This window comes from Nyctibius grandis, chromosome 7 (assembly GCF_013368605.1).
Source record: "Nyctibius grandis isolate bNycGra1 chromosome 7, bNycGra1.pri, whole genome shotgun sequence".
Lineage (NCBI taxonomy): Eukaryota > Metazoa > Chordata > Aves > Nyctibiiformes > Nyctibiidae > Nyctibius > Nyctibius grandis.
Window position 1 is genome coordinate 5,111,923 of NC_090664.1, and position 22,649 is coordinate 5,134,571.

Here is a 22,649-nt window from a genome sequence, read left to right on the forward strand (position 1 = left end):
AAGAAGGTCTTGCTGTATTATGAACCGCTGTCTTTATTTTTAAGATTAGATAACTTTTCTCTTTTTTTTCCCCCCACTGATTCTCTTTATGTCCTAAGGGCAGATCCTTTCTCTTGGGTCAGGAATGTAATAAGGCAGGTTTTCCTCTCTCCAGGATATTGTGTCTGTCTCACTGTGTTTAAATTGCCACAGAAAGCTCTTCTGAGCAAAATACAGTATTTTCTTTGTACAAGAGCCAACGATTGACGTATCCTTGGGGACTTCTGTGTCCTTAGCATTTAAACACACAAGTTGGATATGTTTAACCTATTGATAGGCAACGAAGACAACTACAGAATTTATTGCAAGAGAACAAAAGGAGAAGCAAAAAGAAAACATCTTTTTTTTTTTTTTAACTTGGGGACTGAGAACTTTTATTGCTGTTGTTAGTGCAGAGAGATAAAAAAAATAATCAGACCTATATTTTCAGCTGAAACAGGGACGTGAGAAGAAAACAGTCCTGCTGGGTTGTGTCCTTTGAATTAGCATATTCCTGTTTATTAGTAATACGGTTTCGTGTTGAAAGAACAAGACTTCTCCAAGCTCATACATAAAAAATAATTTGATTCGCCATGACTTGGTTAAACAGCATTCAGGGCAAAAAGATGACTCCTGCTCAGGCTTACAGTAAACTCCACAAAATGCAAATGTTTGTTAATTATTATTAGTTTGACTGCTCTCGGTCTTTGTGCATTCCTCACTTCCGAACTTGTATGCCCCATGAGACAACAATAGTCTCTTTCCATGTGTTGCGCTGACCCCAGATCTTTAATACATTTTTAAATATGACTGTAAGCCTGGTCTTCTCCCAGTGGCAGCTGTGCTGGCCCAAGACAGCTGTTGACCCCAGCCATTTGTTGCAACATCTCTGAGGTTCCCTTCAGACTGCCCTTCACATGGGAATGCTCCCTTGGATGCTGGAGTCAAAGCAACCAGATTCACCCAAGCCCTTCAGACGAGGCAGGTGAATAAGCAGTTTATGAGCTATTGAGGCAGCAATATTGGAAGTGCAGCAACATCTTGCTAAGAAAAGGTGATGAGCTGTTACGGGGCAGAACCATGCAGTGTCTCAGCGCAGCCAGAACATGATATGATCCTCCCCCCACCACTTTCCTCCTTTTGTATTGTTCCCATCCTCTCTTCCAGCCGTCGTTTTCCGTGCTGCCCTTCTCCTGTGCCTGTCATCCCTGTCCATCTGCTTCCGTGGGCTGTCTCAAGTTATAAATCATCATTATTTTTGAGTGACTTGGGCTTCTATATTTGATCCCTCCCTTTCTTCATTGACTGCTGTTGCCAGTTCTCAAGGGACAGAGATGAGTATCCAGAATGGCACAGTAATAAATGTGTTTCAAGCATGAATTCAGCTGTAGTGCTGACTGAGGTCTAATTTTTTTCTTGTAATTAAGTATTAACAGTCATGGACACAGAGTTCATATATTAAGTTTGTAAAATAGTGTAAGTTATATTTCCTATTTTCCACATACTTCACTCCTTTTTGAAATAACCATCTTCTTGACTGAAACTTTATTTAGTGATTTGATTTTTCTTAATGAGTAAAACCTTTTTAGTCACACTGGAATTATAAATATTTGCAGTACGTATTTTTTTATACTGTTAAAAAAGTCACACTCCTCTCTCTCAAATGTAACCCCAAAATACCTGGTTACTGAAATGTGGTATGTCACTAGTCCTCATTTAGGTTTACAATCATGAACAAATCTAGAGGGAGAGGGGGGCTTCATTTGTTAATAGTGGAAAACTTTGACAATTAAGTATTGAGATTGAATGACAAGATCAAACACTGTGAGGTGTGGAGTGCAGTGTGCAGACAGAGTATTTGGTGCATTCATTATACGCAGAGGAAATTGCCATGCAGTGCAGCTGATTTTAACTGTGGGTATTCCGTTTCAGCAAAGGTGTCAAGACTGTCGAGGCGGTGACCTGCTCTGGGCCAGATCAGTGGATTGTATAAATTGTCATGTTGCTAATCAGCGTTAGCAGAGATCTGTCACGACAGCATTTCTTGAATGAATCTTCCATAAAGTATGCAAGACAGCCGCAAGAACTCCAATAGAATAACAATAAATGCTTCCAAAGGAAAGGAAGCAGGACTGGAGATAGTTATCTGAGCTTCTTCACAGGCAAGTGCCTATGCAGAAATGTGGAGTTCTTCATGTATAGCTATAGCTTTGTCTCGGCTTTAGGAACTGCAAGCAGCCTAAGCATTAATGCCACCATAAAGGTTTAAAGCAGCTTAAGTGCTGCTTCTGTCTCAGGAACTAAAAATGGCTTAAGTACTTATGCCACCCTAAGGACACAAGGTCAAAAGTGTACTCTTGACTTGTGCAGCAGGGAGGAGACATTAGTCTCTTGTGGTTGTTTAGCCTGGTTGAGCCTGAAAATGATCTTTAGTAGGGAAAGGACAGACAGGATCCGTACCTATTTTCCAGCAGATAAGAGGAAATTAAAATGCTTGCTTTGTTCTAACAGAGAGTCCCAGAGGTTAGAGAGAAACTCAGTTGCAGTGATTGGAATGTGTCCGAAAAGTCTACTGGGGATTTCACTCCACAGAGATGCAGGTTTTTTTTCGTCCTCATAATGGTATTTCTATTGTTGCAGGATATTTCCTGCCTCACCAGGACCTCCTTTATATCCTGACTTCCTTACAAAGGTTTTGTCTGTCTGTCTTGCTGTGGATCATGGAGTTAATCTTTATGGAGATGTTAATGAGATGGTAGGGAGGTCTGCCTGATGTCATCTCTTAGTTGCCTGACTACCTAAAATGGTAGCAAGGAGCAGTGATGAGTTGTGGATTGCCTCCCTGGGGAGCAGGCAAGCATGGGTACTTGCTTAAGTGCTGCCCTGTCACTTTTCTGAATGCTGATACTCCTTTTACAATCACTGGGATATCTCAGGAAGCTGTGTGGGTCAAGAACCTCAAAAGTATGCACACCACTCATGAATAAGTGACTACTTTTAGTGGAAAGCAGAGACCTAAATACTTCTGTGCACGTGGGCTTTAGCTCTCCTGGGCCTTAAGTCTCTGCCTCTACTGTAGCTGTAGTAGTAGATACTATTTCCCAAGGTTTTTTCCCAGGAGGGGTACATTCACAAGCTGTGAGGTACTCAGGTGCTTTGGTAATGGTTTCAAGTCCAAAGCGAAGGAGAGATCTGTACTTACACCTAAGCGAGGACAGGGAAATTTGAATTCTGTTACGCCAAGTCTGGTGAGCCCAGGTGTACTTCACACTATTCTGCTCGAGAAGGTTGAAGTTGTGCTAGAGCAGGTGAAGATGAGAGGACCACTGAAGAGGGATGGACTAACACAGTCCTGGAAGTGGCAGTGATGAACCTGGGAACAAAATGACAGACAGGACACAAGGACTTCCACACCTCATGCCAAAGCAGGGTAAGAGGGGGAATGAGGACTTGGTCATCCTAGAGAAGACCAGAAGGAACCAGTTTGTTTAATCCAGCAAATTAAGGCAGAGAGGCGAGTTCTGTCTGTCAGTTAGTTGGGGTGGGGGAAGGAGAAAAATAAACACTGTGCAGGGAAGCAGAGCTGTTTAAGCTATAGTGTTGGCACAAGAACAAATGAATATAAATTGGCTGTGAATAAATCGAAGCTAGAAATTAGTTGCTAACCAGCAGCGGAGTGAGTTCCTAGAAGAGCCTTCCACTGGGAGCAGAGGGAGCAGATCACCACTGTACTTAGAAGATGAAGCTTGCTCCGTTCGTGACCAGGATTATGTGTAGCGCGGCTTGCCACAGCGAGGGATGGGCCTGATGACCAGGAACCCTCCTCCTGGTTCTAACTGTATGTGAGCTTAAGGACAAACCTACATCCCCTACGCAAAACACATAAATAAGAGTGTTCCCTGCAGGACTTAGGTCAGGGACACCTAATCCCCCTCCAAACCAGCCTCAGAGCTATCCAGTCTGTTACTGCTGGACACAATCTCTGCACGTTTCCTCTCTGCACGTTGTGTTTAGCAACCATTCCACTGTGATGCCTCTTCGCCGTTTGCGCTTCATCTCCTACGCAGCAAATGTAGCAGCTCTGCTCATTTGAGGGACTTTCTGTGTGGCAGTACAGTCTAGGGGGAGATTTGTGCTAGAAGGTGGCTTAAATGCTGCTTCTGCTTGATGTCAGCAGTGAGATTAATGAGAAGTTATTTAGGACCTCATTTTTAAATTTTTTAAAATACAGGCGAATAACTGTGAGAAGATAAAAGTCTGAAATTGTCATTGTATAATTGAAATTAAACCAATTTTTGGCAATGGTGATATGCCTTCCACTGTGGCACTAACTTACCACTTTATACCAATACAGCATGGTCTCTTCCCAGTTTTCTCCTAGCATACGCTCGGGCAGTGTGTCTAGGGTAGGAAGCAGAATCAGGAGATTTTCCCAATGTTTTCTGATTTATCCACCAAATAACACTTTGCTTTCAAATGCAATCTCAGTCGCAGGTGACAACCATTCTTCTTCTGTTTCTCCTAACTCATTCCATCGATATGAAGGGAGTTTCCTCTTGCTGTTTGACTACTGGGAAAGCACGTTTGGCCTTCGTTTATGCATTTAATAGCTAATGGGTACCAAGCAGTCAGCTAGGATATGCTTAGATACTCCTTTCTTCTAAAACACATGTGGAGGAGGGAAATGGAACACTGAGTTTATTGCAGATCCTACCTCCAGTGTCACCTCAATTCATCTGCTACGATATGGAGTAGCATGTACGGTGTGCATTGATTATGTGAGAACATGTATGATTTAAGGTGTTCCTTTTTTAAACAGTATTTCTCTACCATATAAGCATTTATGGTTCCAGGACACTGCACGTTGTGCTCCCTTTTACATCTGTTTTTTGAGCTTCCCCAGCAGAGATGGCAGGCCAGCTTCAGCCTTGATTTCAGTGAATTTGGTGGCTTCTTTTTTTTTGCTCTGGAACTGAAATCCATCTCAGAGCTTCCTCCTTCAAAGCCAGGGCGTTCTGAGACCAAAATCAGTATTTAGGTCAGCTCCCTCTGTTCATTTTAGAGTATTTTGGAGCCAAATGATAATAGCAACATTTTTTAAAGAAAAGAAAATGAGCCAGGACAGACTAAGGTTTGGTAATGAGCGTTGAAGTGGCATGAAAGTGACTGGTATTCTGCAAATGACCCCTGTTTAGCGGCTTTTTGGAGCTGTGTGCAATGGGAGATAGCTAGTAGAATTCCAGCTTTTAATGGGGGTTTTTTTTTTCAGGTCAGAAATTCTTAATAACACAGAGCTGGTGCTTCAGAGCCGTATGTTAGCAAACCTGACACTAGGGAGTAATATCGTTGGCTTTCATGCGCCTATTTACTGTAATAAGGATTACCAACGTAAGTAAAACTTGCAGGTTTGGGCCTACAAAAATAAAAGAAAAGCCTTTTCACACCCTGAAACTGCATCAAAATTCAATTTCACCAGGAAAAAAAAAATCCTTCTGATCTAGTCCCTGGAATGTGACATTTCATGGGTGTAATAAGGTTACAAACAGATTATAAATTGAAACCCTATAAATCCTTATTGTACTGTACTAAAGCTTCTGCTTTGCATAATACTCTTATTCCTGGCTGTTCTTTGTTTTACAAGCTCAGAACTATTCATTCCCTCTCATAATAGAGACCAGGGAGCCAAAAACACCGTGCAAAATCCAAAGGTAATTATCTGAGTCAACCTGAATGCCAGAGTTCACAAACTTCTGAACTTTTCTAATTGCCGTGGTTTGCACAGTGAGACCTCCCTCTTCCTTTAAACATCTTGTAAATATTACACGTTGTTTCTGCCAAATGATAATGATAAAAAATCCTGGTGCAGATTTAGTTCCCAGTTTGTATTTGTATAGTTCTGCCTATGTGTCCACAGCAGGTGACTGATCAGTTTTCAAATCATAACTGGAGCGAGTGAGGGCGTTCGAATCTGGCCCTACATGGTCAGGATCACAAATGTTGTGAGCCTCCTTACCTGAGAGCACTGCTGGTTTCTGCCATTGGCCTCTTGTGCTGATTTAATGTCTAGCAAGTGTCTTCTTCCAGACCAGCCTTCCAGTATTTGGGCACGTTTATAGGTCTGCTAAAATATCACCCCTCTGCAAAAAGCAATTGAGCAGCTCACCTGAGAGCCGAAGAAATTACCCAGATTAGCAGATGATGTCACGGGCTCATTTCTTCTAGGCTTTACCTGAAGGTGAGGATCCCCAGAGGGGTTGAATGAGAATGAGATGGCTTTACAGGTGAGCTCTCAGAGGCCACTGGGAGCATCAGAGCAATGAGGGAAAACAGCGCAAAGAGGGGTTTGATTGTGGGAAGAGCAGAGGGAGTAGGAAAGGAGTGACAGGATAAGAGGGCAGGGCAGACAAGTACGGAGGGACGCAATTGTGCAGTGACCTGAGGGTGATCACAAGATGCTTGACAGGTGAGCCAGTGGAGTGATGGAGAGAGACGAATGATCAAGTCACCGTCCTTGGCAAGCTTTATCAGCAGCTGCAGTGAGCCTGGGCTGGGGAGGGAGTGAGGAAGGGAGTTTTACGCCCATGAGAAAGGGCAGTTTCAGAGGATGCTCATGCTGATAAAGGCTAGAGGTCTGGAGGGCAAGGAGCAAGCTCATTCGCAGGGACAAAGAGAAAAAGTGCCCTATGGAGAATTTCTCTGAAAGAGCGTCCATGGTGCCTGAGTGCCCACGCAGCGGGAGGTAAAGGGAGGTGCTGTTGTGAACTGATTGAACCAGCCTTGAAGTTTTTGTGTCAAATGGAAAGCCTGTGTCACATGCTCAATTTTAATGTTTACAGAAAGATTTGGCCAAGAATTACTTTAATGCATTGAATTTTATCCTGTTATTTCTTTCTGTTTCAGGAAAGAAGAGTGCACATTAACCTTATTGCACTCTTCCAGTGACATTTCACAGCGCAGGGCAGCTGTACTCTCAGTGCAGGCGTAGTACGAGTGGACTAGAGATCTGCTCTTGAAACATGAACTCCTGCAGATTATGTGTTGTACGTTGTCCAGCACATCTGCTCTGTTCATGCACTCTGCGCCCCATCACAACTTTTAAGAAATGGCAATAAAGTTTCAAAAAGAGAAAAAGAGCAGTCATCTTTTATAGGCAACGCACATCTGTTTGCCATGGTGATGCCGCATAATTGCGAACATAAGTGATTTTATTTGCTATTCTGATTGTTTTCAGGACTTCAGAAAAGATGGGGATTATCTTCTCTGTGTTCCAGTATGAACTACTGAGTTCCTGTACGGCTGACTTTTTCTGTGAGCTACTTCACGGAGTAGATACAGATTTCATCCCTGTGCTGTGATCAAATATAAACGCTGGAAGGATTTTTGTCTAATACCTTAATGGAAATAATGGCATTCGCTGAGAAATGCGGCCATCTAGTGGCACAGCCAGCAAGCTGTGGTAGCAAGCACAGCAATGGGGAAGTCTCTGAGGCAAGCTTCCTCCAAGACAGTCCAGAAGGATGAGTCAGGTAGCTCCTGTTGAAATTGCAGCCTTCATAAACCTTTGAAAGTCCAAGTGTAGTGTGCTCTTGTTGTTTTCTGACGCTGTGCAAAAAATTCAAACAGTGAAACCTTGAAAAAACAAACCACTCTAGAGGCTGGCCCCGATTCATCTGCCCATTTCTGCTCGGAAACACAATCAGCGAGAATTAAATACATATTTAAATGCTTTGCTGAACTGGATCTTAATGAAGGGAACAGAGTAAGCTACTTTTCTGGGAGAGTAAAAGGTACACAGCCCCAGCCTGTCTCTGGAAACGCTCACGCAGATGACGCTGACCACAGCAAGACACATGCATGTGTGTCAACAGGCCTGGGGCAGAGACTTTCAGGGAGAGCCATACTGGGCAATGGGAAAAGCTGGCTCGATGGGTGCTTCGGTGCTCGGAGTTCTATGTTACTGCAGTGTGTAGGGTTTTGTTTCCCCCGCCACAACGTGTACAGTGACCCAATACGTTTATTGAAAGAAAATATGGGTAGTGGGGAGTGAGGTCAAAGTTTTGGTGGAAACTTGCTTTAGCAGTTCTGTTGATTTTTCAGATTGGAGGATGTGTTTTTAAAGGCCTGATTTTGTAAACCTTATTTGTGTTGCGTGGCACTGAATTAAGGCTTCCCTGATCCGAGAAAGCATTACTCAAGTGAATCACACAAGTGGTGCCGTGCATGAGATTTTCCAGGATCCATTTAACAGCCTGTATCCCTGAGGCCTGGTCCAAATTGACATCAGCAGAAGCAAATTCATGGGCCTTAGTGGATTTCCAGTGAGATCTATAATTTGAACCTCGTGATCGCTTTGGAGTGCAGACAGTCTTCTTACTCTTCTAGTACCACCGGATCCTCGTTCACACCTGGGCCTCTGGTGCTGTTCCAGTGCAGAGTTACAGTAAGGCTGATGATGATGTTGCATTTCTATTAAGCTGTAATCTCTCTTCTACCCAAACAGCATATAAACAATGACCATATACATGGTGAGAAGAAAGAGTTTGTGTGCCGATGGCTGGACTGTTCCCGGGAGCAGAAACCGTTCAAAGCCCAGTACATGCTGGTGGTCCACATGAGGAGGCATACAGGGGAAAAGCCACACAAATGCACTGTGAGTAAAGGGCCTGAGCTCCAGGCTTGGCGGGGGGAGCTGGGGCTGTGCAGGGAACAGAGCAGTGCAGATGCTGCTCCCTGATCTCTTGTCCGTCGGACATTTGTTGGAGAAGAGACTACCATGTCTGCTTTGTTATCCAGCTCGCCCAGATGACAAGAGCTTTAGGAGAGGGGATTTGCTGGATAATTTGGCCCACTTCCTCAAGTTTAAAGTGCAAAGAAGCCCCAAAAGGCATTATTAAGCAGGGCTCTGTTTGCTTAATTATTTAAAAGCACTTTCTCTTACAGAGCTGGGTATTATTGCTGGCCACCAGCCTCCTAATGACTTTGCAGTGGATTTCTGTCTTAGATGGAGTACACAAATACTGTGCTCTCCTGTAAGAGAAGATTTACATAATGCTGGAAGCATTTTAACTTGAGCTGTGATGGGGTTTGCCTGGGTAGAATTAAAATCCAACAAATCAAACCAAAATTACATTGAGCAAGGTTATGAAGGCTTGGAAAGTTTTTAAACTTATATAGGTCAGCTTTTACTGTTTCCTGCAAGTCCAAAGATTAAAATTAATCCAGACTTACTTCTTGTCTGCAGTTTGAAGGTTGTACAAAGGCCTACTCCAGACTAGAAAACTTGAAAACACACTTGAGATCTCACACTGGAGAGAAACCATATGTGTGTGAACACGAAGGCTGCAACAAAGCTTTCTCCAACGCATCCGACAGGGCCAAGCACCAAAACAGGACTCATTCCAATGAGGTAAGTAAGCACAGGCTCAAAAAAATAATAAAATTTGGAATCAAACAGACTTACAATGTGGCCATAGCAATTTATTACAGAGGACAGGAACAGAAACCCTCAGCAACCTGAAAGGAATGTAACTTCTAGATGGCTCTTACCAACACAATCATTCCCATGTCGTACGGACCTAGAGGGGCTGCGGGCCATTTTATTAAGCGTAAGAGAGGTTTGAAGGACGACTGTAACGGAAACACACGCATTAACCCGGGACAGAGCCTGGTTTCCCTGAAACACTGGGATCGTTCAGCGTTGCCCCGGCGCTGGAGGGCTGGCCCAGCCCCCGGAGTGCGTCCCCTGCCTGGGCCGGTGGTGACGCCTGGCGGCTGCCGAGCCGCAGCTCCCGCGCCCTCCTGCAGCGTCCTTCTTGGCTGCCGCGGGCAGCTGTAGAGCAGTCCCCAGGGTTTTGAAAGCTGTGATTGCCCTGTAAGTTCTGAGTTATGCCTTTTCCTTCTTCTCTGGGCTATTTCACTCTTCCTTCTATCCTGAACAGCCCTCACGGAGCAGCAGTGCAGTGGAGGGAATTTGATCTTTCTCAAGCAAACCAGGTTGTGGCAGTCACAGCCGTCTCCCAAACTCTCAGTGTAACACCTCTTTATTACTGTGCGTTTCCCACTACTGATACTTCTTTTTCAGGAATCACACCATCTTCATGCCTTGTCCCTGTTTTATTGCCCCATTTCAGGTTACACAGGGAGTCACATCATCTCAATCTCACATCTTGGAGCCCAGTCTCTCCTCCTTGACCTGTCCCTGTACTCCTTCACCTCTAGCCTAAACCTGGAAGTAGTGGAAGGGCAGTACATACCAGCATGGTGACTGTGTGGTGTGGAAACCATAGCAGCTATACCATTTCCACAAGGCTTGTATCCTTCTCTGGCTGTCTGTCAGTCTGTCACAGGCATTCACTAGGGCAGGCAGAATCTGCTGGGAGCATTCATCGTCTTCCAGTCCCCTGGTCCCTGCAGCACCTCTTGAGTCACAAGGGGAGCAGAGAGCATTGCACATCTCTGAGTTCACCCTGTCCCTGCAGTGTGTGCTCTCAGCAGCCCAACTAACAACTGCACTGAAGCCCAGCAGCAATTTTGTGAATTGTCACCAAGGTAGAAGGAAGTTCACTGAGTCTCGTCAAAAGCTGACTGAGCTTTTTTTTCATTCACTGTCTGAACTAATCTGTTTCTTGCCTAGTTGATGAGTAAGATCCTCTCAAACTTAAAGACATGACATGTACTGCCTGTGTTTTAAGATCAGGATTTCATGTCTAACAATAAGTCACCAAGAAAAATTTTCTGCTGCACATCATTTCTGGTAGGTGCAGCAACAAAGGCAAATGAAAAATTTCCTTCACCGTTATTTCACAATGATACAGGCTAATATTCTTAGGCAGTGTGTACTGATGGAGTGCCATGAATACTGTGGGAAGTGCAAAACCCAATTCAGCATTTCCTCGCAGTGATGTTTTGGTTGTAAGTAGGTAACCTATAGACAGATTTAAGAGCAGCTGACATATGATGCAGATGTGCCTTACACATGTGGAAGAGAGATGACTGACTCATACTTCCATAGCATCTTGAGAAAACCTGCCTCAGTAGCTCAGCGTCAATTTTGAATTGCTCATGATCGACATTTTTTTTCCTATTGAAGTCAATGGGAGGTTTTTTCTGCTGACGTCAGTGGAAGCAGACTCAGGCCTTAGATAGCCATGAAGAAGCTACATTTGTCAAAGGCTCCACAGTGCCATGTGTAAGCAGACAGAGAACCCCTTTGAGGGACTCTGCATGAGGGTCTCTTTTTTTTCTTGAGGGCTTACATAAATAAGACTTTAAAATAGTAGTTTCTTGGAAACAATTCAGTAATAAAAGTGAGTAAATGATACTTTGTGTCATGAGGCAATTCAAGTGTTTAGGAAGGGCTCAACTCTTCTTTCTAATCCTCTTGTAATGCAAGAACAAAGTCTTTGTTAAGTTATAAGAAAGTGGATTTACTTTATTCTACATTGTTTAGTGAACTAGAGGAATTCACAGACAAAGGAAGTGGGTTTTTAAAAAAATGAGTGATTAGCTATGCTAGTAGCACAAATAGTGCTAGTGCATATATTGCTGAACTGTGAAAATGCTTATAGTACTGTATCCTGTGCTTTGATATTATACTGGTGATCTGAAGGAGCCGGGAAAAAAATGCTTCCTCAGATAATCCTGCCTGAACAAAAGTCCTAACATGTTTTGAAGGGGATTGTTTGCCTCTGAATGTCAAGGAGTAGGTACTGGGCATACTAGTAACGGGGTGTCAAACTGCTGAGGGCAACGGACAGGATAGAAAATGAGGCCAGTCTTCATAAATTGCCATAGCTCTGTTGACTGTTCTGCTATGATAAGTCAAAGTTGTGCCTATTCATGTCATGAAAGGCTCTGCCCTCTGTAAACTATGCAGCATTAACAGGTACCTTCAAAACCACGGGGAATTAATAGGTTTGACTAGGTGCAGTCACCGTAGAGACCATAAATTCAATAACCAATTCACTGTGAAAGCCTATAACTGTAACACCAGCTGTGCTCCAAGGAGCTCTTCAGGAGTCCCACGGGGAATTAAATCTAATTCAAGTGTTCTTCCTGTCCTGGCAGAAACCGTATGTTTGCAAGATACCAGGCTGCACGAAGCGCTACACAGACCCCAGTTCTCTCCGGAAACACGTGAAGACCGTGCATGGCCCGGAGGCACATGTCACCAAGAAGCAGCGGGGAGATATCCACCCGAGGCCTCCGCCACCGAGGGACCCAGGCAGCCACTCTCAGACCCGGTCACCAGGCCATCAGACTCAGGGTGCAATTGGTGAGCAGAAGGACCTCAGCAACACTACCTCAAAGCGTGAAGAATGCCTCCAAGTGAAAGCGGTCAAGTCAGAAAAACCAATGGTATGCAATACACCGTGCCACTCCCTTTGTCCTTTTTCTTCTTGCAACTGGTTAATAATCCCTTTATGAAATGCTCAAGCCCGTAAACTGTAGCTCACAAGGTTCGGTTTTCTGAGGTTTACTTTTTTGTTTACGTTGTAAAATGTTTTTAAAGCCTAAGAAATACCAAATAAAAAGATTACATCTAGTCTATGCAATATGCAGTAAGTGCAGTGCTGGCAACTCTCACAATAATTGTTTCTCTTAAAGCTCCGTCTTTTGGAATCAGCATATTATGAGAAAATCACAGTTTTCATTTTTAAAAAGGCTTTTTTTTTTCCACTCTCTTGTTTACAGAAGAAAGAGAATGTGAATCCTGCAGGCTCAAAACCAGAATGTGAAAAAAGCCAAGTCTAAAAGACTAAAATGATGATAATGATGATGATGATAATTTTTGGAGAACCTGGGGAAACAATCAGATTTTAGGGGCTTGAGGTTGTCGGGTCATGGATCAAACTGAAGCAGGATAAATTGACTTTCTTAAACAGCAGGAAGAGACCTTCAGATAACATTTGATCTCTGTTGTGATGTGACCTCTTATGTTGATCTGATACTTAATTTAACTTGATCAAGTTAACCTAATTCCAATTTAACTAAATTGAGCTGAATTAAAGAGTCTCTGCAGGTCTTTTCACTGGTTTACCTTAATGTATTGCATTAAACCAGTATAGCCTTGAACGCTGAAAGGACTTTATTCCATTTTTTTGATGTACTATCTTAAATAAAGAAGTTGTTCTTCCATTTGCCTGCATTTCATGTGCCATCCATCCTCTCCACAAGGGTTAAAACTAGCAAAGGCAGTCCCTCCATTCTCTTCCACATCTGGGTCTATGATTCATCTGGAGCCAACCCCTGGGGACTACAAATATGAGCCCTCCAAATTCTGCTCATATTGTTAATCATGCTGCAATTCAAAGTGATTATTCATTGAAATACGAGTTACTGCTATATTGTGCCTAAGGCTTATGCCCAAACTGAATTAATCTTGAATTCAGAAACTTCCAAGGGCCCAGAATTAACTCCCACTGAAGTCTAAAGGAGATCCTCACCGTCTTTGGTGATAACTATCTTAGATTACAAAGGAACAAAACACATTCCCTTCTTGCTTAGCTAGGTGAATCTGTAGCATTATTGAGGCATGTTGAGCATAGACGGTTTTAACATGACTAGAATTTGCAGGAGAGGGGTATTAATGCTGATTGCTTACATAGTATTAAATATTTCTCACTGAAAAATATCTTCTAAAAACAATTCTGTATTTCCTGCTTTTCATTGCTTGTATGAATTAAGATGTATTTTCTGTTTTTTAACTAATCCAATGTCTTTTCTATCTAATGCTCTTAAATGTCTTGTTCTAACTTCCTAAGGACAGTGGGTAATAAGGTGAGGGCATTTTAACTTTTCTGCTGTTTTTCTTATTGCAACATTATTTATGTCTTTATTTTAGCCTTCTGCCTGTTTTCCAATCATTCCTTTATTTAGTAATGTGCAATCCATCAAACTCATTCCCAAATGTAATGTGCTGTGAGCATTTTGCAACACTTGACATGTGAAAAATCTGGTTATATTGGTGAAATGTCTTCAGAAATGTCTTTGTACCTTCCCCTCTAGATGCGACATCCATTTTTTTCTGTATTGCACATTTAGAAATGTGTGTTCCCCATAACACAGTTCTTACTTCTGTAACCTACCGCACTGTGATCTTGACATGTGGCTACAAGAACAGGCTTTTGACCATTATTACCCTTCTTCCATATGGCATGGAGCTTTGTCCAGAAGCACAAACTCTCTTCTGTATAGTAACTGTTATTTCTGTTCTTGTCACCAAATCTGCCATGGCCAGGATTTGGAAATGAACTTGCTCGGTGTGGCCTCACAAATTCTAAGTATCATCATTCAAGTTAGAAATAATAAAATAGTTATTGCATCTTAATGGACTCCTCAGGGGCATATGGAGCTACCATAGTGCCATGAATCTGTGTCTTCATTCACTGATGCTAAAAGCGAGAGCCGTCACTGCTAGCTCAGAAATTCTAGCTAGCATTTGTCAGTAAAATGTGCATAAAAATCACAGGCTGGCAGAAAAAAAGTTAAAAAACACAGCAGAAACCCCAAAAGTTAAATACTTAGATGAAACTGTTCTTGGGAGCAAAATGATACTGCATACCCCACTGATTTGTGATCACGCTGATACAACCTACAGTGAGATATTACATCCAGAGCCTTCTGTCTGTCTTGCTGTCTGTTTTGTCTGTCAGTCTGTCTGAGTGTTTTTTGGTTTGTCAGAGAAATTTTCCGATTCTTTTATGAGAACTTTTTGAGTATAAAAGTAAATCAAGCCCGTGTTTCCCCACAGCAATGATTCTGCTAGAGTAGCAGGGAACACTGTCTGTTAAGAAGCAGCAGCTATTGTGACGGGTTTATATCCCTGTAGATTAGCAGCCTGTACTGTGCACTTAAATTCTTACATTTAAAATCTTAAATTCTTATGAAACAAAGGATTTGATTCAGTAGATCGTAGCCTTCTTGATTCAGGGCAGAGGTGGTATGAGTTAGGTGTCAGAGGAGGTATAAGCTAGACCCTAGTGCTCCTAGGGTCACGGGAGGCTGATAATATGATACAGTATTTTTTGCACTGATGCTTTGTTTTATTACACGCCAACATTTCAGGCCAACCGCTGCTCGTAACAATGAGCCTTAAGCTTGGAAAATACTTACATTCTTTAGCCACAAGTCTAATTAAAAAACCCCAAATTCCAGTGTTGTTGGAGTCTTGTTTGTTTGTTTGCTTGCTGCAAGCCTAGCAGTGTAAATTAGACCTTGTAACACGGCTGAATTCTGAATTGGTTTGTTGAGCTTCAGCTTCAGTTGGGAACAGCTCATACCCAAAGTAGAGTATCCGTACGTATGTGCTTACGAATGACACGAAGTGATAGAAGCAATTATGGGAATAACTGAAATAAATGTATCACGTAGATATAATGTACACTATCAGCAAGATGTTAAAGTGGATTTTAATCTCGAGTTTTGCAATGGCATTCAGTGCAGTTAAACCCAGTATCTAGTAAGCCTCTTAATGAATGGTCACTGCATCATTTAATGCTAAACTTTTCTTTGGCTCCATTTAGACCCGTATTTACTGCAAGTGCTCTCGTTAACATTGTTTGCTTAACGCTCGTGTTCTTTTGTTTCTTACTTCACTCCCAACAGACATCTCAGCCAAGCCCTGGTGGTCAGTCTACATGCAGCAGCGAACAGTCCCCCATCAGCAACTATTCCAACAATGGGATCGAGCTTACTCTGACCGGTGGTGGTAGTGTAGGAGACCTCAGTGTCATCGATGAAACCCCAATCATGGACTCTACCATTTCCACAGCCACCACAGCACTTGGCTTACAGGCCAGGAGGAATATGACAGGGACCAAATGGATGGAGCAAGTGAAATTAGAAAGGTTGAAACAAGTTAATGGAATGCTTCCAAGACTGAACCCCGTTCCACCTTCCAAAGCCCCGACCTTGCCACCTCTCATAGGAAATGGTGAGATACACGTAACAGGAGTGGTAACACTTTTTGTCCTTCAATTCGTTGCTTGCTAGCTCAATCTTGCAACCCTTGCAAAAGAGTAGTGCAGCTTATGAAACTCAGCAGCTGTGAGAATGGTTTGTAAATTGATAACTTTCTGTTCATCTCCTCATTACAAGTCCTACTACCCACCCTGAGAGAAGTCTGATGGTCCCATGTTTTACAGAACAGGGGCCAGCAAGGGAGCCGTGCGTCACATTTTAACTATTCCCTACAGTTAAAGGTTTGGACCCAAGATTATCGTAATCCTGTCTTGTTTTGAGGCAAGGCAGATGAAAGAAATACCTGCCAGTTTATTGTACAGGAGTCTTTCAGATGAGGCCTTAGCAAGGCACCCTTGGCATAGATGAGTTGGGCTGCCCTTTAATTAACTGTTACCACACATATAAGTAATCATATGTACAGATACTACTGCTATAAAGGGCAGATATCCATGAATGGGAGCAAGGCATTAAAGGAACTCTAGAGATCCGTAGTTGTTTTCGTACAAAGAGCTGCTCATTGCCAAAATGTATGTCCGTGCTGCCTCTACGTTGCCTACAACGTGCCCGGAGGTTTCTGCACTCCACCCAGCAGTGACAGCCCAGGTTTTATGAAACCCGTTCAATCGGAAGAAACTATGTAAAATTAAGAAATGTATTCTGTTTACTTAAAAACAAAACAAAACAAGGAAACCAGCAAAGATGTTTTGCAGTTGTTAGGAGTTATTTCAAGAATATTTCAAGAAGTCTTAGAAATGACCTTGAATAGCCTCCAAGTTGTATATTTTGCCATTCCATGCAAATGCCTGTTCAATTATATTTTGCCTATAAAAAGCTCCCTTACGAATGTGTCCTGGCACACCAGGCAGCATAGCTGCACTGCAGGCTGGAGCACTACACCAGCTGATGACAGTTTGTGGCTATGGCCTATAAATTTTGTGCTCAATTCACACTGAAATGTTACCCTTGAGTCTCTGAATTAGCTTTTAACCTAAGGACACGGTTTTTATCCCTACTTCTTTCAAGAAAGAGCGCTGCTATGATTTGCTGTGATGATGCAGGCTCTCCCTCTGTACTCTCCTTACTTATTTACTGGGTGTTTTCTGTACCAGTTTCTGGGTGATGCCCATTTCTTTAACTGTGAATTTTACCTCCAGGTACCCAGTCGAACAGCAGCTGCAGTGTAGGAGGATCCATGACTATTCTGCCAAACAGGAATGAACTTTCCAGTACGGACATCACTGTGTTGAACATGCTGAACAGGAGGGACAGCAATACTAGCACAATCAGTTCAGCCTACTTGAGCAGCCGCAGGTCCTCTGGAATCTCACCTTGCTTCTCCAGCCGGAGGTCCAGCGACGCCTCCCAGGCAGAGGGAAGACCGCAGAACGTGAGTGTTGCAGACTCCTACGACCCCATCTCAACGGATGCCTCCCGGCGCTCCAGTGAGGCAAGCCAGTGTGATGACCTGCCAAGTCTTCTCAGCCTCACTCCGGCCCAGCAATACAGACTGAAAGCTAAATATGCAGCAGCTACTGGTGGACCCCCACCAACTCCACTGCCTAACATGGAGAGGATGAGCCTCAAAACAAGGATGGCACTCTTGGGTGACTGCAGGGAGTCTGGAGTATCTCCACTGCCTCCAGTGAATGCCCCTCGAAGATGTAGTGACAGTGGGGCAAATGGTTACAGCAGGAGGCATTTTCTGTCTCATGATGCTCTAGGAAACGGGACGAGGAGAGCCAGTGATCCAGTAAGAATGGCCTCCGACAACCTCTCTGTCCCTAGAGTCCAGCGTTTCAACAGTCTTAATAGCTTTAACCCTCCTGCTTTGCCTCCATCCATGGAAAAGCGCAACCTTGTCCTTCAGAACTATACCCGTTCTGAGGGTGGCGTCTTCCGCGGCTTCAACTCCCCTTGTCCTCCAAGCATCAACGAGAACGTTGCCCTGGAGGCTGCTACGATGGAAGCGGGTGGCAGTCTGAATGATGAGGATCTCCTGCCAGATGACGTGGTTCAGTATCTGAATTCCCAGAACCAGGGTATGTACGACCACTTGTTGAACAATGTCCTAGACAGCAACAAAATGCATCACAGCTCAGTGTTAGGAAACAACCCCAGCAACTTTGACCAAGCCCCTCCACCGAGCAGTCAGCAGGCAGGTTCCGAGGCAAACAAGAGCGACTTGCCCATTCAGTGGAATGAAGTAAGCTCAGGAAGTTCTGACTTAACTCCTTCAAAACTGAAATGCGGTCAGCGCTCAGCGGTGCAGCAGACTCGGGCCTTTGGACTGTACAACAATATGATGGTTCAGCAGCAGAACCTGGAGAGAAGCAACATGGCCCAGCAGAATGGCTATCAGAACCTGGTGGAGAACAACGGCTCGTATGGTTTACAGCAGAACGCAGTTCTTGGCAGCGGAGCCGGTAATTCTTTCAGCGTGCAGCCCGGTAAGCCTTACAGTGAAAGCATCGGCAGGCAAGCAATGATGTCTGGGGCAATGGACAGTTCTTGTGGTGTGGCAGTTCAAGGGCAGAAGCTGAGAAGCAGCAACGTGTCAGTGAGTGGAAACCAGCAAAATTTCGGCCATCCCATGGCCTCCAGCGATCAAGCCACCAGTATGGCGAATGGGATGCAGAACAGGAATATGATGGAACAGGAATATTTGCAAAACCAACCAGTCGAAGACGGCGTTCATTACCAGGGGATCAATCAGTCTAGTCAAATGATGCTAGGGCAGGTTAGTCCTACCTCACAAAGCAGCCTGTATCAAGGGCCGCAGAGTTGTCTACCGGTGTCTCACACCATTGGTAGCCAGCCTTCAGGTTTGCTGGTGGCCAAAAGTTACCAGCCGTGCTCTAATTACAGCAGCAACAGGCGGCAAAACGTGTTGAGGAACAACCTGGCACAACAGCAAGGACACGTAAGTGATGGCAACCAGACGTACAGGGTAAACACCGTTAAGATGGAAATGCAAGGTCAATCACAGCAGTTCTGCTCTAACGTGCAGAATTACTCTGGTCAGTTATATGACCAAACCATGGGCTTTAGCCACCAAGCTATGAAAACAGGTTCTTTCTTTGGTTCAGAAGCTAACTGCCTGCTGCAGGGGACTGCGACTGCAAACTCATCCGAGCTTCTTTCCCCGGGGGCTAACCAAGTGTCGAGCACAGTTGACAGCATTGACAGCAACAGCCTAGAGGGTGTGCAGATTGATTTTGATGCTATCATAGATGATGGGGACCATGTCAGCTTAATTTCGGGAGCCCTGAGCCCAAGTATCATTCAGAATCTCTCCCGCAATTCCTCACGCCTCACCACTCCCCGAGCGTCTCTTACATTCCCAGCTATGCCCATAAGCACAACCAACATGGCTATTGGGGACATGAGCTCTTTGTTGACCTCACTTGCAGAAGAAAGCAAGTTTCTTGCTGTTATGCAATAGACAGAAAAAAAACAACCCCAACCCTTAGGAGATAACAGATGGAAAAAAAAAGACTCATATTTTTTAGTTGTGTATGTATTTTAGCAATCTCATCTCACCTAAATGGGATGTGTTTCAAGTATATTCCTTTTATGGAATAAGGACTCTGAAAACCCTAAAGTGTTGTAGGGAGAAACTGTCTTCCATTTCAGTTTTGAATCAGTATTGGTACACCCATTCCCCCCCTCCTCTCTCTTCTCTCTCTCTCCTTTTTGAATGTCTGTATGCTTCCTTTTTCTTTTTTTTTTTTTATTTGTAAACCAATGTAAACGTGTGAAGTGCATGTTTTTGTTTTGTTTTGGGTTTTTTTTCAAAGAAAGGTCTGATGAAATGACTTTGCAATTTTCTGTTACTCAAAAGAAACTAGACCTTGTAACACCGTTGCAACTTTTCCCCCTAAACGTATAGGCACAAAATAACCAGGCACAATGTGAAGTGAGCATACAGTGATGAAATCCTCTCTGGATCCATTGGATACATCACACTGGAAAACCAGTTTAGAAATGCACTGCCATGGTACCCCTAGGCTGTAGTTTCAGAGTCTTGGAGCACAAGAATTTAGGAGACTTGAGCAAATAAGAAATGTAAAACCATGAGCCCTTTGATCCCTAGCAAATGTTTAAGGTTGTTGTAAACACCCCCACAGATAGCTGTCACTGCCTTGCATAATGATCCTGCGATTGTGTCATGTTTAATCCATTTCAGAGGAAGGAGAGGACGAGAAAGCTGTTCTTAGTCCAACTCTCACCTTTTGCAGTATTTGGTATTCTGGTTTTCAGCCTTCTCTCTTAAATAACTAGATAGTAAAATGATGGGCATGTTTGGTGATTTGGGTAGTCTGTAATCCCTTCGTTGCATACCACGTTTGTGGAGAGACGATCGGGGTCTTATGAAGTATTTCATACAATGAAATAACAAAATTGCAATATTCCATACTGGGGACTTAGTTTTTGTTGAGATGTAATTTGCTGAGCCGCTGGTTCTTATTCACAGTAACAATTCCTTTGCTGGGAGAACTGTCTTGTACATCCCTTTTGGCACACAGAGCTTCGTGGATGGATCGTATGTTTTAAAATAAGTAAACGCCCATTGATATAACACACAGTTATGGCTTCAAAAGCATCACAGTCATGGCATGTAAGACAAGTAGAAAATGAATGGCCCGGTTCTCAGACCAGCCAAATAAACCAAAGTGATTGCAAGCAATCTGATAATCTTAAGTATTTTCCCACTGTATCCAGGCTTTACAAAATTAAGAAATTTAAACTGCCATTAAAAACAGCAAAGAAACAAGCGGAACAGCAAGTATGTCTGGTAACTAATCAGAACTCAAAAAGACCAACCCAACCTCTCGCTGACACCAATGTGCATTTCATTTCAAAGCAAACCAGTGGGTCAATGCCCAGGCTCAGTTACACCAGCAAAAATCAGAACTAACGCACTGTGGTCATGAAGCTGCTCACTGGTAGAGATGAATGGCGTTTGCTCCATAACCGCTAGCTCTTCTCACAGGTTGGGATGGAGAACAGTTACAAGACTAAGATTTAAGTTCCCCCACTCCTAGAAGCTGCATGCAAGTCCAGCCCTTGCAGGCTTCTCAGTTAAATCCCATTAGTAAAATGCTGCTACAGGATGTAAACGGTGCAGGCACTTACAGTCATGGATATGGTGTTAGAGTGTTAGAGTAGATGTACAATGAGGAGGAGGAGTGTGGTCAATTTTGAAATACAGATAAACTTTAGCCCAGTCAAAATTAGGAGTAGCACCAGAGGGTGATTTCTATAGACTAGAAGGCCATAGCACTCATTTTTTTGACTGTAAAAAAAGGTGAAATACCAGCTGATTCAGGGCATGGCATCTGAAGAATGTGTAGGAATACAACCTCAGTGAAGCTGTTGGATAACATTGATCTATTAATAGCTGTTAGAATCAGAGGAAGAAGCTGTAAATCTGTAGGAAAATATCATAGGAATCCGGTGCTGGGGCCGTATTTGGGCTTATCACAGCACGTACCAAGTGATTTGCACTGTGAGCTGGAATGTCAGAAATCAAGACAAATGTAAATATCCTACAGCTTTTATCGTCGTCCAGCTCCTGTCTTTCTCTGTACCTTTAGCAAGCTTTTCTTCCTTCCTCTGTCTCATGCATGCATGTTCCCCCATCCTGCTCTTTGCCCTTCGCAGGTTCCCCTCCCAACCTTCCTGCCCATGACCAACTATCACAGCCCTCCTGCAGTGGTCCCTGGGCTGGACGGGGGGTCAGGCACAGCTCACCACGGCAAACACTTGGTTTGCTGTTGCAACATGGCAAAGCTGCTCCCTGTTGTGCTCTCATCGCCCAGGGGCAGCCCTGTAGAGACCCGCTGCCTGTAGGCAGCCCTTGCCCCTGCCCTGCTGCCGGGGGGTCACCGGGGGACGAGGGATGCTTCGGTGGCTGCGCTGTACGTTGCAGTGCTATGATACTGCGGGGAAACAGCAGCGTATGCATGAGGAAAGGCTGTGCTTGATGTGTTTCAGATGGTTCTCGGTAACCAATCGCTGGCTGTTTATTCAGCCATCAATTACATGTTTATAAACAATTTCAACAGGGAGGCTTATGACCAGCTTGGGAGTAGGTGGCTTGGGAGAGAAGCCTTTTATTGTTATAGAGCCAATACATTTAAAAAAAAAAAAAAAAACAAAACACCAAACTATTTTTTTAAACTCAATTTTCCAGTTCATAATTGTATTTGCTGGTCCAATTGAAGCTGGGAAGCTATTAACAGATGTGATCCATCAGAGCTTAGAAGGAGCCATTCATTATTGCTCAAGGCTAAAAGGGACTGTTTGAGTAGCTAATTTGCCTTCCTGGATTTGACAAACCTTTGTCACTCACTTACCCCTGTCTTGGGCCAACAATGTGTCTTGGCCAAAGCCACATGCTCCAGAAGGGCATCCCATTTTGATTTGGTGAAGTTGAAGAACCAGAGGCTCCACCATGTCCCTGGGGAGTTTGTGCAAATGGTTTATCATTTTCACCATTAAGCGTATGTGCCACTTACATTCATGTGTCACTTTTCAGCTTTTAGAATCTTCTCATGCTTTTCTGGTTTACGCTAAAGAGCCTGGTTTGGTATCTGTGAGGGCAGCAATACATCGTAGCCCAGCTATCTTGGGTTTTGGTTTTGCTTTGATAAGGTAGGCTGGGC

The 22,649-nt window shown here is 43.7% G+C and overlaps 1 protein-coding gene across 2 annotated transcripts in view; it reads left to right on the forward strand.

The window, feature by feature from the left end:
• Nucleotides 1–19,430, forward strand: part of GLI3 (GLI family zinc finger 3) — a 197,175-nt gene extending 177,745 nt beyond the window's left edge. For both annotated transcript variants that reach the window (XM_068404739.1, XM_068404741.1), the window contains exons 10-14: nt 8,519–8,668; nt 9,260–9,424; nt 12,085–12,375; nt 15,625–15,952; nt 17,136–19,430. In XM_068404739.1, coding sequence (XP_068260840.1) covers nt 8,519–8,668; nt 9,260–9,424; nt 12,085–12,375; nt 15,625–15,952; nt 17,136–19,423 — 3,222 coding nt within the window. In that variant the 3' untranslated portion in view covers nt 19,424–19,430. The remainder of the gene's footprint in view (nt 1–8,518; nt 8,669–9,259; nt 9,425–12,084; nt 12,376–15,624; nt 15,953–17,135) is intronic.
• The last annotated feature ends 3,219 nt before the right edge of the window (nt 19,431–22,649 follow it).